Here is a 19,145-nt window from a genome sequence, read left to right as displayed (position 1 = left end):
TTCTGCCCTTGAAAAGAAAGAGAACCAGTTTCCCGGAGGTGTGAAAAATGAAAGTTTCATCAGGGGAGTCCTGGAAGGAGAGTGAGTATGAGGAATCGCCAGAGAATTCTGTTGCTTTTTTTATTTTACTCATTCTTGGATCAGACAGACAACTCCCTCAGTCAAGGAGAGACCAGCAATCTCAATCAGACATTAGACTGGAGGTCAGAAGGAGGGCTCCTGATTACTAAAATGGGATTTTCTTTACAAAACAAATTATGGGATATTTACTGGGGCACTCTGAACTATGATGGTGAATAATTAAAGCCACATTGTAAAGTATATTCTGCACTACTGGTTCCATTATTCATGCTGGGTTTTTGTTTGACTGGCTAACATCAAGTGTTCCACACTTCCCAGAGAGATGACCCTTGTCATCTGCCTGAATCAACAAAATCTGTCACTTTCCGTAAAGCCAACACAGGCCGCGTCTTGAGCGTAAACAATGCCGCCATTGTCCACTCACCATATTGGCACCGAGGTCCCTGAAACCCCACCGAACACTGGCACACCTGGGCTTCTCCATCTGGACACTGGCCTCCATTGAAACAAGGGCCTGCTGAGCAGAGGGCTAAGGGGTCAGGGGAGAGACAAGGAAAAAGAAAACAGGCAATCCTCAGTGTTCCCTTGTACAGTCGAGCCTATGTGCTGGGTCCCATATAAACAGTCCATCTCCCATGTTTTGCCCTCCTTCTTCATCTCCACCTCTTGAAATCCTTAGCTCCATTCATTCAAGGGCCATCTTCTCCATCATCCCTATATCTCTCCTTTCTTTATTCCCTGACTATTAACCCTGCTCTTCTCACTTATTTACATTGTATGTATATATGTGTGTATAAATATATGTGTGTTTGTATCTATGTGTATATATCCATACATTTCTATATATTTAATTTATATGTATATAATCTATATGTGTGTATATAACATGTACATACATATTAATATACATGCATACATATCACACATATGTATAAATATAATTCCTATATTAATGTACATATACACATACACAGACATATGTACATACATATATGCACATACATAAAATGTCTGCCTCCAACTTCCAGAAATGTGAACTCCTTGAGGGACTGTTTTGCCATTAGCCTTTTGAAAGTCCACTTCCTAGCAAAGTGATCGGTATATAGTGGGTGCATAAGAAATGCTTTTTGAAATGAGTTGAAATAAAGCACTTTGTGGATGAGAACATCACCAATAAAATTCAAAAATAAATCATTTGCCCAAATATTTGCTGGGAGTCTTCCCATTTAGGCCGGGGTTTTAAGCCATAAAATATGGTTTCTGCTGTCAGGGAGCTTACTCTTACTTAGTAATATTTCCATTGCCGCCTCCATGTCTCTAAGCTTTGCAAAACCTTTCATATATGCATTTGGTGATTTCCTTTGGTCAGAATGGTAATTCTGGTTTGACAACACACCTGGTGGCTCCTCCCCGCCCTCTCGGCCTCCAAAGTTACACCGCAATGATACAACAGGGAAGCGGGCCACAATAGTTCCCTTTACGGACAGCTCTGCGCTGCTCTTATTTAGCATGGACAGCCAAGAGCAACTTCACTAAGACATTTCAAGAGCGGAAAACCCAGTGGGCAGTGCAGCAGGACACCAGTGAAGTCTCCAAGGTAAAGGATGGCAGGCGAGATGAATAGCCGCGTTTCCAGGCTGCATTGATTGTGACACAGTGAAGCTTTTTTAGCAGCTCTGCTGTGAACCTCAACCCAGAACGCAGGTATAGGAGGAGCTCAGCACAGGCCATTTTTCTCTGTGTGAGTGAAAGAAATAACCGGGCTAGCTCTGCTATTTGAGGGTTGCTGAAAATATTCAAAAGGTTCCAAAATCCCAGCACAAGAGGGCTCCTATTTTTTTCCCCAAAGTACCACATAAGCCCCTTAAGAAGTAAATGACCCTCCTGCTTCCTCAATTAACAAAGCCACGTAGAAGCTGAGAAACCTATTTAGATTTCCTATAGTGATTTCCCCATTGAACTGGATTCCAGATGACAAATCTGACGATAGGGGAAAGCAGCAAAGGAAAAAAAAAAGGGGGGGGGATGGAAGTAGAGGTGTGCCCTGTCTGGCTTCAAATAAACTGCCTTTTAAATACCGAGATGGAGCATAATGCTTTCACAGCGCCCAACCCAGCATTAGATGCTCTTAACAAAAATGATCTCGGCTGTTTCTTTGTCCATCCTGCGTGTGTTTTCTCTCCAGAGAGCTGCTCTCTGTCTGTGGGAATTCTAAAGGTACCTAAAACTTGGCAGGCATACGACTGAAGCCCTGAAGAGCCAAATCGGGGCTTTTTGCTTGTTCCTGGTGGTGTGGGAATAGATGGAAGCAATGCTATAGAATGGGTACAGATTGCCCCCCTCTGTCCTGCCCCAATCTCTCACTTATCTTCAATTTCTCCCTATCAGCTCCTTCTCCACTGCCTATAAACATGCCTATATCTCCCCATTCCCCCAAACCTCCACTCAATCCTTTCATTTCCAACAACCATTATGTTTTATCTCTTCTGTTCTTTGTCACTAAACTCAAAAAGGCTACCTACAATAGGTGTCTCCACTTTGTATCCTCTTACTCACTTCCTGACCTCTTGCAGCCCAGTTTTTGATCTTGCCCCAAACTGTTCTTTCCAAAGTTACTAATCATTTCTTAGTTAGAAAATCTGATTTAGTTAGAAAATATATTCTCATTCTGTAGTCCCTGAAAGTTAATTCTGTTTCTCTGTTTCTCTCTCTCTCTCTCTCTCTCTCTCTCTCTCTCTCTCTCTCTCTCTCTCTCTCTCTCTCTCTCTCTCCCTCTCTTTCTCTCTCTCTCTCTCTCTCTCTCTCTCTCTCTCTCTCTCTCTCTCTCTCTCTCTCTCTCTCTCTCTCTCTCTCTCTCAATTTTTAGAATTTTTTCTCCCTCTTAAAGTATTTCACTTGGTGATCTCATCAACTCTTATGGATTTTATAATTATCTCTATGCTGATGATTCTCAAATCTACTTATCCTACCCTAACCTCTCTGCTGTCCTCCAATCCAGGTATTTCCCACTGCCCTTCAGACACATCTAGTAGACAAATTAAACTTGGTATGTCTAAACTGAACTCTCGCTTCCCCCAGACTCACTTCTTCTATATGACTGTCAAGGAAAACACCAATCTCCGAGTCTCTCAGGATCAACACCAGGGTGTCATTCCCAACTGCTCACTACCTCTCATCCCCATATCTATCTGTTGCCATGACTTGTTGGTACCCTTATCACTTAATGTTTGAAATATTGCAGTAGCCTGCTGGTACCACAGGTTTGTCTGTCTTGGTCTCTCTGCTCTCCAATTCCTCCTCCATTCAGCCTCTAGTGATTTTTCCTAAACCTTAGCTCTGACCACTTTGCCTCCTGCTCATCAAATTCCAGGGGTCCCTATCACTTCCAGAATAAAAAAAAAATCATGTTTGATATCCAAAGCCTTTCATTGTGTTACCTCTCCCACGCACCTTTCCAGTTTCCTTATGCTTTACCTTATCCTTACCCTCACCTTCAAACCCAATATCTTTTTTTGATCCAAGCCCATTGGCTTCCTTGTCATTTCTCAATGAAGACACTCCATTCCCCAGCTCTGGGGTTTTTTCTAGCTGCTCCCATGCTTGGAAGGCTCTTTCTCCTCAACTCTAGAAGTTGGCTTCCTTCAAGTCCCAACTAAAATTATATCTTCTTCAGGAAGCTTTTTCCAATCATATTACTTCCAGTGGCTTCTTTTTCTTTATTTCCTGTGTATCCTGCACAGAGTTTGTTTGTACATATTTATTTGCTTCTCGTCTCCCCCACTAGATGATGAACTTTGGAAGAACTTTGTCTTCTATCTCTTTTTTGTGTGTTTCCAGAGTTTAGCACAGTCCCTGACCCATAGTAGGCACCTAATAGTTTATTGATTGACTTACCATGCAGACATCCAGGCTCATCTTGACGCTGGCTCCAGCCAGGACAACACCTATAGATTGTCTGATGCCGCAGGCTGTATACCTGTCTGTAGACAGTGTAGTAGCCAGTCCTAGAAAACAGAGCAACAGGGATTAGGGAAACATCATCTTCTTTCCCCAGCTTTAAACATAGTGCCATATTAAATTCACAAGGCTGAAGCCTGATCTTGTTCTGTTCCAGCTCCAGCAGGTTTTCAGGTTTTCATTATATGTGTGTGTGTGTGTGTGTGTGTGTGTGTGTGTGTGTGTGTGTGTGTAATAAAGCCGTCTTGACAAAAGAGTATGGATTTACTTCTTTCTTTGATGCCATGAAAATTAATTCACCCAGATCATAAAGTGGGCTCCTTGAATCTACTCTCTCCCATTAGCAATGGGTAATGACCTTCCTTTTGAACTTCACTGAACATTTTGCTTGGCAATTCTCTAGTATGCCTGGGGAGTGGAGGAATTTCTGTTTGTGTCTTCTCTCTCACTAGATCATTGGTTCCACAGATGTCTTGCTTAAAGCTTTTATCTCCCTTGGAGCACCAAACTGAAAGGTGGTCAACCAACATTTATTAAATACTGTTTCAGATATTGTTTTAAGCAAACAAAACTATCTGCTCTCAAAGAGCTTCCATTCCCCTGGGGGAGCCAATATATAAATAACAGGATATATACAGAGTAGATGGAAAGCCACATGAGAGAGAAAGGAAAAATAAGGAAACTGAGGTTTAGAACAGCTAAGGGACTTATCTAGAGTTATAGTTCCCAAGAAGCAGAGCCAGGATTTGAATTCAGATCCTCTGAATCCATGTCCTGCTTTCTTTCTACTATATCATGCTGCATATTCTCCCTAATTCATGCTATCATTAGTAACCCTAAGTCTTTGATTTGATGTTTTCCACTACTTACATCTTACGACCTATTGACTCTATCAATCCACATTTAAAGAGCACTTAAGTCCTAATTTCTCCATCACTAATTCACAGCTTCAACACAGATTTTTTTTCCTCCTTCCTTCCTCCATCTCTCCTCTATCTCTTCCTCTCTTTTCCTCTCCCTTTCTCTCCCTCTCTCCTACTCTCTCCCTCTCCCTTTTTCTCCTCCTTTCTCCTTCTCCCTTTTCTCATTCACTTCCTCTCTTCTCTCTCTCTTTCTCCTTTCTCTCTCTCTCTTGCTTGTACTATTGCTCTCTTGTTGTCTCTTCTCCTGTCTCCTGCTTTCCCTCTCTCCCTCTTTTCTCCTCTTTCCCTCTCCCCCTTTCTCACTCATTCTCTCTCTTCTCTCCGTTTCCCTCTCTCTAGCTCAATCTCACACTCTTCCCTTCTTCCTCTTTCCCTCTCTCCCTCTTTCTTCTCTCTTTCCCTCTCTCCCTCATGTCTCCTCTTTCCCTCCCTCTCCCTCTCTCTTCCCCTCTCCTTCCCCCCTCCCTCTCTCCTCCTCTTTACCTCTCTGACTTTGTCTCATCTTTTCTCCTCTTTCCCACTCTTTGCCCCTCTCTCTGTTTTCTTCTCTCCCTTTCCTCTTCTCTCTTTGTCTAGCCCTTTTCCTCTCCCCTTTTGTCTCCTCCCCTTTTCTCCTTCTCCCCCTCTCCCCCAATCTTTCCCTTTCTCTCTCTTCCTACCCCCCACAATTTTTCTCTGAACAATTGTTAATTTCATATACTAATTTTTGAGTTGCTCCAAGTCAAGAAATATTACACTCTCTAAATAATTTAGGCTGTGGGTCACCCACAGGGAAATAGAGAGGTGTGTGACGGGCATGAAGAGGCTCTGACATATTGCCAAGGACATCTGTGCAATTAATTGGCATTAAGGATACCATCAAAGAGACTGGGGGATGGGCCAATCGCATAGCAAGAGCAAAGGATAATAAGCACCAGACAGTTCATGCTCTCCCTTGGTATAGAAGTGATGTCTAATATGCTAGAGGAAGGCCTCCAGCACCTAGGTGGACCCCCAGAGGTACACTTATAGGGATTTCAGATAGCAATGGCACAGGATGGGAGGACACAAATGGGTCTGTGATTTGGGCCACTGAAGAAAATACTTCCGCTGATGAGGTCCCAGAGCTATCTCAATATGCACTGGAGTAGCTAATCCCACACAGGGGGAAAAGCAGTCTCATGTAGAGGATAGAGAGCTGTCCTCCAAAGTCCAAAAGACCTAAGTTCGAATAGCCCTTCCTCGCTACATGCCAGCATGTATGACCCTGGGCAAAACTCTCCATGCCTCGCCAACACTCTAAGTCTATTAAGCCACAGAACAATCGCCAATCTATCTTTGGAGAGAGAATGTCCCAGAGCAATAAATAATAAGTCTGTTCTGGAAAATAGAAAAAGTCACGCATTTCTTTGTAGTTCAGTTAAGACCTCCTGATCTCAGTTAGATCATGAGTTCCTAGAAGTCAGGAACCATATAATGTTTTTGTTTCACTCATTTCTTAGGATGGCACAGGGCACACAAGAAGTTTGTAGATCATTATAGAATGATTGAAGGAACGAGAACACAAATCTCTAGCTGACATATTGGAGTATACTTTCCAATCTCTGAAAAATCATTGTGGTTATGGACTTCCGTGAACTCAACCTCCTATCACTAGTAAACAGCCAAAATGCTTAAAGGACTCTCAGACTTGCATATGAAATCCTTCCTAGAAGCAATCACGATAGAGGAGAGATCAGAGGCTCACCACAAGAGTCCAGGGGCTTACCAACCTGCAAAGTAAGGGGCAATGGAAAGAACATCAAGTTCAGAATCAGGTGATTGGAGTTCAAGTTCCTTTTCTATCACATGTGGCACAGATGGAGAGCTAAACGCAATCTTAAAAGTCATACCATCTAACGACCTCATTTTACAGATGAGGAAACAAGCCCAGAGAGGGTGAGCCAAGATCTCAGAGATGATAAACGACAAAGTTGCATTTCCAATCCAAAACATTTTTCTACTACAGTGTCTGTCTGACTTTAGATTTAAGTTAGATACAATCTTTCTGGGTTTTACTTTCCTCCTGTTAAAAAAAACGAGGGCACTGAAATATATTATTTTTAAAATCCCTTCAAGCTATAAACCTAGGATCCAAAGATCATGTTGACTCAAAAGCTAAGGAATGATCAAAGGTTGTATCCCTGAAGGCAACATTTAATTCAAACAATCTGCATGATAAAGAATAGCAGTGTCAAAGTATTTTCTGTTAGAATATTTGATTGCATCTTTCTTTATATATTATCATTCTTGAATTTCCTGCATAAAGATGGTAGAATGAATGGACATTTATTAAATATTTACTATGTACCAGGCATTGTGCTAAGTGTGAAAATAGAAATGAAAAAGTGAGATACCCATTCTTGCCCTCAAGTAGTTTATGTTCTAAAAAAGAAAGACAACAGACAAAGGGAAAAGTCATTCATGAAAGGATATTTTGGTTTGGCAAGTGACAGAGATGCTGAGTGGAGCCAAAGTTAAGTTGACTGAAAAACCCTTTCTAAAAGCAATGATTGCTCTAATTTAACTAATGGGACTAGAGTGAGGTGTGGAAAGCAACAGAATTAGGTCAGTTGGTGACCATACTTTTCAAAAAGTCCCCAATTCATGCATGTATGTATATGTATATATACACACACATATATATGTGTGTGTGTGTGTATATACATATGTGATAGTATATCTAATTATGCCATACATATAATTTCTCTGATAAGTTCCAAGTTATATTTCGACAAACACTTGTTCCTCCTCAATTGAAGTATCCCAAATTCACACCTGATTCATTTATATAGAATTCTATGAAATGTTGGATCTCACAAATAAAAGAAGCCCCTGGATGCTTGGTAAGAGCTATTGTGAACCTTTTTACAAAAATCTTTCTGAAGTCTTTACTCCTTAAAAGGGTGGGATATCATTTTTCAAAGGCAGAGAGCTTCTTGTATTTCTTCTTATGTGCCACAACCAAGTGAGAGCTAGAGGTTCTGTTAAAGTTCATGTCACTGCAGGCTTCATAGTGGTGCAAAAATATCAAGGGTGGGTCAGAAATTAATTGAAAGCTGTTGATTCCCTGAGGTTTCAAGTAGGTACCAACTTGGTACGTGGCATTCCTTGTTTGTACTTCCACCTCCCCCCAAGTCTTCAAGCCTTAGTTAAAGGCCTTTCTACAAGTTATAAATAATAGTTTTAAATCCCAAATTACCTAAGTTATTTGGGTTATTGGCGAGACAGATAACCTAAGTGTCACAGAAGCCTAAAGCAGTTAGCATATCCGTGACATATCCAAACTATCCAGCCACTATCATAACAGACAAATCCCAAGACTGAAGCTGACAAGATCTTGTGTATAATTATTCACAGACATATTTTACTAAGAGACATTTTAAATAATACCCTCAAAAACTAGTCCCTATTCAGTAAAAAAAAAAAAAAAATACCATAAAGGGCGGGAAATGATCCATTACCTTCTTACATACTCCATGCACCATCTTGGTCCAGTACAGCCTTGCTTCCATAGCTTTACAGTACGAGTGAAGGGCTGGACACAAGGCTGAGGAAGGCCAATCATACCCAGAACATCTTCCTCACACACATTGGGCCTTGGAGAAAAAAAAGGAAACCAACATTAAGCTTATAAAATATACGACACGATTTCTCAAATACAAGAACACTCTGAGAGCAACCAATTTCATTATTTCCTGTGTTGTTCCATAGAGACATAGGATTCTATTTTTTTTTTCCTGGATACTGCTAGATCATATTGATGACTCATACTAAGCTTAAAGTGTACTAAAACACCCATTTTTTTTCCAGATGGAGTGTTAATTAACCTTCATGTCTCCTTTTTGAACCTACACAACTAGCTTAAAAAAAATTGAGGGGGCAGCTAGGTGGCACAGTGGATAGAGCATTAGTTCTGAAGTCAGGAGGACCTGAGTTCAAATCTGGTCTCAGACACTTAGCACTTCCTAGATTCTGTGACTCTGAGCAAGTCACTTAATCCCAATTGCCTTAGCTAAAAAAAATAAACAAATAAATAAAAAGAAGAAATATGACCTTATAATTTATCCCTTTCAAGTTTTACTTTCAGAAGGTTTAGCCAAATGCTCTAATCTGGCAAGACTCTTTAGAACCTGATACTGTCTCCAATATATTCACCATCTCTCCCAATTTGTGCCATTGTAGATTTGATTAGTTTGCCATGCCTTTATTAAAGTTAATGATAAAAATATTCAACAGTCCAAGGTCAAGTGCAGATGCCTAGGACACTGCACAGAAGACACATTTCTAAGCTGATACTGAATAATTAATGATTATACTTTGAGTCTGGTCACTTGACCAATGCTAAGTGATTCCAACTTGCATGAACATATAGACATCTTGCTCAAAAGAACAGGAGGAGAATTATTACCAAATGTTTTACTCAGATCAAAATAAGTTCTAACTACAACATTCCCCTGATCTACCAATCTAGCAATTCCATCAAAAAAAAAGAAAAGGAAAGAAAAGAAAGAAGGTTATTTCAGAACAACCTGTTTCCTAGAGATGTTTTACTGATGCTGTCATTACTGCTTTTTTTTCTGGATGTTCACTAACCTCTTTAATAATACATCAATACCATAATGCAGAGTTTTATAAGGAATCAAAGGCAAATGCACTGGCCTATAGCTCACGGTCCTTTCCATGCTACATAATTATTAAGATAGTCTTTTGAATGTGGCTGCAGTAACTTTTTATATCACCTGTTTTCTTTTGTGACTGACAGCCTCACCATGTAATTTATCTTCCGACACACTTTGAATTATGGATCTCTTATTTTAACCGAACTCTTTTTAACATAATTCACATTCTTTATCTGTACATCATTGCAAAATTCAATTAAAAACAATCTCCTTAGCACCTATGTTTGAGGCATGATGCTAAGCACTGAGGATACAAAGGAAAAAACAAAATAATCCTTCCTCTCCAAGGGCTTAGAATTACTAAAAAAAGAAAGTACAATCAACCACTAGGAATCAGGAAAGGCCGCCTGAGTTAAATTTTGACAAAAGATAAGGATTCTGAAAGGGAAAACTGAGGAGGAGATGCACTCTAGAAGCAGGAAATGCCCTGTGTGAATTGACAGAAAAAAGAGATGGCACAGAACATGAAGAATGCCTATTAGTTTAGTTTGAACCAAATTCAGAATTTCTGAAAATTTTACTTAAAGGCTTAAAATACAAGGCTAAAAAGGAAATTACATTAGAAATAACTAAGGGACTCATCAAATACAGTATTGCCTATTAATACTTATAGGATTACAATTTTAAGTATTCTTTACAGAAATAAGACTTAAGAAAAGCAATGTTTTCAGCTCTGGCCCCTTAGTCATCATCCTGGGAAGCAAACCCTAAATTTCTTTCTTTTTTTTTTTAAATAACTTTTTATTGATAGAATCCATGCCAGGGTAATTTTTTACAGCATTATCCCTTGCACTCACTTCTGTTCCAATTTTTCCCCTCCCCCCTCCACCCTCTCCCCCAGATGGCAAGCCTAAATTTCTAAATAAAATCTGGCAACTGTACCTGTAAGTACTAAAGCCACAACGACTGAAGTCAAAAAGTTCTTGCCACCAAAATCTTTGGAACGACTAAAAATGGTTGAACATCAAAACCTGAGGTGATTTGATAAGTGGAAATGATATGTAAAAGGGGGCATTTCTTAATATCCATAAAACTTTCTATTGTGAAAAATATTTGAAAACCTTCCATATGTATTGTCTCCACCAGTAGAAGGTGAGCTCCTTGAGAATTGGGGCTGCCTCGCTTTTCTATTTGTATCCCCGGGCATTTAGCACAGTGATTTGCACATAGCAAGTACTTAATGAAGGCTTCATTCCTTTGTTCATCCATAGTGAAGAGCTTTAAATATAGATAATTTTATATTTGATTCTAGAGAAAATAGAGAACCACTGGAGTTTAATGAATAAGGAGGTGACGTTATTAGACTTTTGCATTAAGAAAATCACTCTGGCAGCTAGCTGAGCAGAAAATGGATTGAGGTAAGCAAAGATCTGAAACACTGAGAACAATTATAGTTTTATTGTCCAGCAAAAGGTAACAAGGAGCTGAACTAGTATAATAGCTTGATCAATGGGCAGAAGGGAGTGCATATGAAGGATATTGTGATCAAAGTACAATGGGCAACAGACAGGATGTGTGGGCTGAGTGAGAGTGAATATATGAGACTTAAAGTCAGTTTCCAATAAATAAATGGTCATAGAACATGAACAAATAGCTTTTAGAATTCAGAATGTTTGATGAATCAATAACCATATGAAAAATGCTCCAAATCAGTAATAGTAAGAGAAGTACAAATGCAAATTTAACTCTGAAGTTTTACCTCCAACTTATCAAATTGGCAAGATCATAAAGGGAAGTGAAATGACCTGGTGATTAGAATATTGGACCTGGAATCAGGAAGACCTAAGTCCAAATTCTCCCTCATACACTTAATTAGTGGGGTTACCCTGGGCAAATCATTTGGCTTCTGTTTGCCTCAGTTTTATCACATATAAAAGGGATATAATTATATCATGTAACTTCCAGGTTCCCAAGTTTGGGGTGTGTGTGTGTGTGTGTGTGTGTATGTGTGTGTATGCATGCATATGAGAGAGAGAGAGACAAAGAGAGAGAGACAGAGACAGAGACAAAGACAGAGAGACAGGAGATTCCTAAAGTGTTTTGAAATACTGAAATTCTATATATGTTTATTATTACTAATAATATCATTATAAAAATTCAGAAATAGTCGATGTTAAAGACAATTTTTAAGAAGACAAGCATGTTAATACCCTGATCTGGAAAACAATTTGGAATAATATGCATAAGTTAATGCTAAATTGTTCATACCTTTTGACCTAGTGACACCATTACTGGGCAAACACCCCTAAGGAGATCAGAGACAGAAGGAAATGTCCCATATATGACAAAACATTTCTATCAGTTCTTTTTTTGGGGAAGGGAAAAAAAAACTGGAAACACAGTGGGTGCCAATTAATTAGGGAATGGCTGAATAATTTGTGGTAGATGAGTTTCAAAGAATATCATTATACCATGAGAAACATATGCCATATGAAGCAGAGAGAGATGACAATTTGGATAAAGAACACAGCAAAGAAAGCAAAACTGAAAGAAAAAAAATATATATATACACACACACATAAATATATATACAATATACTGCATTATATATACATGTTTATATACATATGTGTTTATACATAAACAAAACAGTAAGTTTTCATGAATCAGTAGGTCAAAGATTTAAATCTCAAAGGGCCTCAGAGATTACAGAATCTAAGCTACTCCTTTTACAAGTCAAGAAAATGAAGCCCAAGGATATTACAGGAGTCAACTAGGGTCTTACAGCTAACCTGAGTCAGTATATGAAGCCAGATCTTCTCGACTCTAAGGCCAAATATTTATGTGTATATGTAAATACAGATATTTGTATGTATGTGATAGTGCATACACATATGTGTGTGTGTGTGTGTGTGTGTGAGTATACACGTGCCATGCTACCTGAGTAATATGGCAGAGTTTAAATTGCAGAAATGATTCTCAAAGATTTTTTAAGGCATATATTAATGTAACAGATTTTTTTAAAATAGCTAAATTATAGAAGTCCTTTGAAGAAATACATTTTGTTGATGGTTTTAGTTAATTTTTACATCATTATTATTTTGCACACTATTTTGCCTCCTTCCTCTCTTCCCAGAGAGCTATCTCATGTAACAAATAGTATTGTTTTAAGAAAAAGAAAAAATAAGTATACTGATCGTTACATAAAATATAGGAACATATATACAATGTATAACATTTGTAAAGCTCCCACTTCTACAAATGGGTACAATAAGGATTATTTCTCATATTTTTTTTGAACCAAGCTTGTTCTTTGTAATTTTGAAATAATATTTTTTCTGAAGATCCTTTTTGTTTATATTACTATACGATTGTATATATTATTTTATTGCCTCTGCTTACTTCACTATGTAAAGTCCATGCAAATCTTTCCAGATTTCTCTGCATTCTATCACATTTGTCATTTCCTATTGCATAGTAATATTCTATTACATTCATGTACAATTTCTTTAGCCATATCTCAAATTTTCAAATATTTTTTATCACTGGAAGAAGTACTAGAAATACTATGGTGTATATAGATTCTTTTTTTATCACCGATCTCCTTCATAATATCAGTCTAATAATAGAATCTCTGGGTCAAAGAGAATGGATATTTTAGACACTTTATTTGCATAATTCCATGTTACTTTCTGAAATAGTTGTACTGATTTGTATCCCAACAAAAGCACTCGTGTACCTCTCTTTCAACAGTCTTCCAAACGTTGATTCTTCCCTTCTTTTGTCATTTTTACTAACTTGCAATGTAAGAGGTTTTAATTCATATTTCTTTTATTATTTGTGATTTGCAGCATACTTTCTTATAATGAGATTGGGAAGGTCATTAATACTATGTATTTGTATTTGTATTTTATCCTAGAGGCAACAGGAGGCCAGTGAAAGTTTTTAAGTTTAGAAATGATGTGTTTTAGGAAAGCTGTTTTAGTAGCTTGGTGCAAAATAAATTGGAGAGGATCTAGAAGAAAAATCAGCATGGTTATGCCTTTCTATGAAGATATCAAGGCACAAGGAGAGAAAGCAATATATAGAAGAATAAAATATTAATTTTCCTTGTGGTCTCTGTGTTCCATTCTTAGAAGAATAATCCATTTCTGGAGAAACTCTAAAAAGCATTCTAGCAATCTAAAGAGAACTAGCAACTGATGAATAGCACTAACGATGGCTGTTGTTCAGTCACTTTTGACTCTTCCTGACTCCTTGGATCACAGCACATTAATACTGTTTATGGGTTTTTCTTATTAAAGGTATGGAAGTGGTTTGCCATTTCCTTCTCCAGTGACGACTAGAGTGGTTTGCCATTTCCTTCTCCAGTGACTACTAGAATGGTTTGCCATTTCTGTTTCCAGTATCTACTAGAGTGGTTTGCCATTTCCTTCTCCAGTGACTACTAGAATGGTTTGCCATTTCTGTTTCCAGTATCTACTAGAGTGGTTTGCCATTTCCTTCTCCAGTGACTACTAGAATGGTTTGCCATTTCTGTTTCCAGTATCTACTAGAGTGGTTTGCCATTTCCTTCTCCAGTGACTACTAGAGTGGTTTGCCATTTCCGTTTCCACTATCTATTAGAGTGGTTTGCCATTTCCTTCTCCAGTGACCTTCTCCACTATTGACAATAGATAGCACCAATACAAACATGGTAGGCATCAAAGAAATCACATTCTTGTGATACTTCTAGATGTCTAGTTTCTAATCCTGATTTGGGGGAGTATACTTTTCTGGGTACTAGAGTAGAACATTCCTCTGATGCCATCTAGGAAATCTTAATGTACTTTTAGAAGTCTAAGTACTCTTTTATGGAGCCAGATTTCACATACAAACAATTTTTGTTGAGGCAGTTTTTGACTCTATCCTATGAATACTCTCTGGTGTCATATTACCTTTAATTCATAAGTCCAAGACACTAGATAGCAACAAAAAATATTTTCTAATCTGTTTTGTGAGTGTTTCAGGCCCATAAAGAAATACTCAGTGACACAGCATACTACTTTTCCTCTATTTAAATTTGAACCAACAGTCTTAGAAAATAGAGTCGACTTTCTTCAGGTTGAAGTCAGCACAGATATTCTGTCCCTTTTAGGGACTCTCCAAATTCTTCCTATTCATGTTATATGTGAAATGAGCCTCTAAAAAAAGTTTCCAATAAGTAGAAGGACTGCCTAGTCCCACTTCTTTGCCCACAGTGGAGTCTCTGACCCAGAAAGAAGATTATAGGATCATAAACCTAGGGAGACCTCAGAGATCATCTCATTTAACACCATCATTTTAAAGAGAAGGAAACTGAAGCTCAGATGGCTAAGCAACTTTCCCATAATTATGTAAGGATTAAGTGGTAGAAGCTGAATTTGAACCCAGGATCTTTCACTCTCAAGGCAGCACTCTTAACATTATATATACAGTACATACACCATGCTGCCTCTACTCAGCCCTGTACCATTACGAGTCAATATACCATATAGAGTCAGAATGAGTACATTCTACTATTCAAAGTGATCATGGGATGTGGGGCTGCAAAGGTCACACATAGATTTTAAGCTGAAAGGGATCTTAGATTGCCTGTGGTAGTACAGCTAATACTCTAAATAACAGAGCAGGAATTCAAACTCAGCCCTTGATGATGGATTAAAGGGAGAGCCATTACAGCTTTGGCAATGGCTACCTCTCTGATTTTTCTCTCCTCTGTGAAAATGAGACAGACAGACTGGATGTCTCTGGAGTGTTTTTCATCTCTTTTTAATCTCCTAAATTTACTTTCCTCTCTGGGCCTTTTTTAAAAATTAATTTATTTTTAATTCATGAAATAGAAAACAAAATACTCAATTTCTTCATTTGTATAATGACTAGGTCAAAGGTGTCCAACTAAAAGACACTGGCCACATGTGACCCACTCAACTCCCATGGGGGTCCAAACCTGATTGAAATATAATTGGAAAATGTTTAACAAAATAAACAAAAATACAATAAAATATCGATAATGTTAATTTGTGGTTTTCTAAGTCAATGGGGCAGTCCACAGAAGTTTGATACCGCAAGGACCACACTGATTTCTGAGATCATTTTCTTCTAGATGTCTGACTCTCTAATAATTCTCACTAACCTCCCCCTTCCTTTGTCCTCAGGTGCTTTATCTTTCTAACGAACAGGTAGAACTAGATGCCCTTTGAGGTCCCTTTCTAGGATGCCCAATTCAATATTCTTTCAGCGTCACCTCCCAGGTGCTTCACAAACAATGTCATTCCTGGGACGAAGAACCCAGTGAGATCATTGGCAATTTGAAGCCTAGCGTAACAAATTTGAAGGTGGCCAATGTGTCATTTCTTAAATAGAATCTAATATGACATATCCTAATGGACACACTAATTAAAATTAATAAAAACGACCATATTGCCTCTGTGGCCGCTGGGCCCTCTTTCCCCAGGTGAGGATAATATTGTGTTATAAGTACTTGTGAAAGTAACAGAGGACAGGTCCTAACTTTACTGTTCCATAAACTGTCGATATGCTATTCAGAAGTCGAACGCCTTCGGAGTGGTGCTAATTAACCTGAAGGACAAATGGAAGCGAGACAGAAAGCGAACCGAGAGGCAAGTCGAAAAGGCGATTCGACTGTTCCCCCGAGTTCATTACCGTCGGCCGCTGGCTTCCCTGCTTTTATGGACTCGGTCCTACCATAGTTGCAAATTAATTTTTTTCTGCTCCCTAAATGAATTACACGTAACCGTTTCCAAAAATGACTACAGACATGGAAGTCATTTTCGCTTAATAACTATCTATTAATCTCATATTTCTTGGTGTCACTTCAGAACGAAATGCAAAGGAAAATTATGCTAAACATTGCAAATTTATGGCAAACCCTAGCCCTTGATTTATATTATTATAGATGGTTTATCACCAGAAGCAATCTAAACAAAGCTCCATCAGATAGATGTTACAATTTGTATTTATTTCTCCCAGCACTAAATGGTTTTTCAATTTCAGGACCTATCATTAATTTCTTATAAATGCAAATCTTTATTTCTCGTTATAATCTATGATGATTTCTCTATGTCTTCAGAAGATTAGCTTTTACATAAAATATTCAAATAACAATTACAAATGATACTTTGTTTTCCCTGGGAAATCTATCCCTTATTATGCATCAACTATTTAAAAGCAATGAGAGGTTTCTATTGATCAGGGATGTAATGGGCTAATAATATACCACCCACTTTCTTCCTGAGCTCAAATCGCCTCTCCTAATCTGGCTTCAAATCACAAGAGAAAATGAGCCCGTCCATTTCATTTGTGAACTGATGTAAATGACTTAACTGCCTCCTGCTGTGCAAGAACACCCCAGGTGGTTCAACCATCTGGCTCTGCCTCTATCAGGAACAAGCAGCACCTGCCTCATGGGGCCCTGAATCCCCCTGGATGCAAACACCTGGGACCCCCCCCCTTTCCCCTACCCCACACACATGTTGCTCACATACAGCAAGTAGTGGGGGAGAGGATGCGGACCAACAGGTCAAAGAGTGATGGCTCTGGGTAACTGTGTATGTGTGTATCCTAATGCATCCACTTAGATATAATATGTATATATGATATTTGTACGTATGTGAAACAGTTCTAGGTAGACACCCACATCGATAAACATATGTGTACATTTATACACATCTTTGCGTGTAGTTATGGTTTTAAATGGATTTTTATGTATGTGGGAATAAATAACATGTACATATACAAATAACATATATATTTGTACAATAAAATGGATGGGCTCATGTTCTCAGGTGATTTGAATGCATGCATGCATATATGATTAGATGACCCTCAGCATCTTTGTGTATTATCATGTATTATATATAACATACATATAAAAATTGGATTATATATCTATGTACATAGAGAGACTGTATAGGGATGAAAGAGAGAGAGAAAGAGAGAGACACACAGAGAGAGAACACAGAGAGAGACAGAGAAAGAGACAGAGAGAGAGAGAGAGGAAGACACACAGAGAGAAAGAGAGACCCACTGCCAGGAGAATATGTGTTCTATGTCCTTTTTTCAACAGTAATAGTTGATTGCAATAAGCAAGGGCTCCCTAAGTGTCTGAATGAAAGCAAACTGAGTTAATAGCAAACTGTCCCTTTGACTTGTAGGAACTTCCAGTGGGGAGAAGGAAGTAGGGACACTACCAATTCATGGCAGCACCATCAACATGGCATCAAGCAACTATTACCCAATCCAAGTGTAATGCTGTCAGTGCTTTTTTCCCTCCAACTAAACACACACACACACACACACACAGTGACCTCCTCATTCCAAGGAACAAGAGTCCACAGACATAGCTTTAAAGCAAAAAAAGGACTTTCAATGCCCTATTTTATTGCTGAGCAAATTGGCCCCCAGAAAGGTAAAATGACCTTTTTAGAATCACACAACCAGTGAGCGACTGAGGTGGGATTCCATCTTGGGTCTCCCGGACTCCAAGCTCGAAGTTCTTCCCTCTGTGCCATGACTTTCAAGTGCTGAGGCCCACATCCTAAGCCATTGACCGTGGCTCACAAGATTCCGTCATGACAGCTGCGAAATGCTGGGCTTTAGTTCACGTCTCTCTCCATGCTAAGTTACATGCCCACAAATGCAGCTTGCCATCAAGACCCCATTAGCAGCACACTCTATCCCATCAGGGAGAATCTCAGTAAAAGCCTCAGTCATTCTCAGGAGAGCCTCTAAGCCTCCTTAGATAAACAATAAAATTGGCAACTCTGCATGTCGTATTCCTGTGTTACCAGATTACAAATGAGGAAAAAAATGTTGAATTACAGGTAAAGCAAAACGTCAAAAGCACCATTCCATGTGAAAACAGTGGGAGAAAAAATGACAACACTGTGTTAACTCAGGTTTCCAAACCTAAGTGATGACATGAGAGTCTCTGAGTAACGCGTCTGTCTCCTGTGGACTCAACACAAACACCAAGGAAAGCTAACGAGATACCTAAGTAAAAATAGTGCAGTCATTCAACAAGTATTCATTAAATACATACTGTCAGAGACCAAGACCCGTTTGCCCTAATAAGGTAAGCTAAATCTCACTCCCACGCTGAAAAATAATGCAGTGGTCCAAACAGGGAAGGTAACATGTCCCCTTCTTTTTCCTCCCCTAGTGCCCTGAAGGATCTTTTAGCAAACTGGAAAGCCACAAAAAGCCCCCAAGCAAAATGGAAGATGAGCTTTCCTTCTCATTCAGCACCAAACTCATAAAGAGGATAGGATGATATATCCCAAATCATACTGAGCTTCACTCTAGAACAGATGGGTGAGGTCTCAGTATAATTCAAATCATTTCAGAGAGATTATAGAGCTTAACACATAAGCCTAAGAAAGTAAGAGGAGTTCTCATTGAACTCTAAGCACTAAGTCAGAGATCTTGAAAGTGGCTGCCATGGTACCTTGGTGGGTTTGATCCAGCATGGTTGAAAAGGAGGCAATTTTTGTCTCCAAAATGC

General features: G+C 38.8%; 1 protein-coding gene across 1 annotated transcript in view; it reads right to left on the bottom strand.

Annotated features, from left to right (window-relative positions):
- Positions 1-19,145, bottom strand: part of LOC127556983 (EGF-like and EMI domain-containing protein 1) — a 585,752-nt gene that overhangs the window by 523,714 nt on the left and 42,893 nt on the right. Inside the window, exons 2-4 of the mRNA XM_051990486.1 lie at positions 8,444-8,578; positions 3,976-4,085; positions 506-610 (exon numbers count right to left, since the gene is read on the bottom strand). Coding sequence (XP_051846446.1) covers positions 506-610; positions 3,976-4,085; positions 8,444-8,578 — 350 coding nt within the window. The remainder of the gene's footprint in view (positions 1-505; positions 611-3,975; positions 4,086-8,443; positions 8,579-19,145) is intronic.

Source organism: Antechinus flavipes, chromosome 3 (genome assembly GCF_016432865.1).
Source record: "Antechinus flavipes isolate AdamAnt ecotype Samford, QLD, Australia chromosome 3, AdamAnt_v2, whole genome shotgun sequence".
Classification (NCBI taxonomy): domain Eukaryota; kingdom Metazoa; phylum Chordata; class Mammalia; order Dasyuromorphia; family Dasyuridae; genus Antechinus; species Antechinus flavipes.
This window is presented reverse-complemented; position numbering and strand designations above follow the sequence as displayed.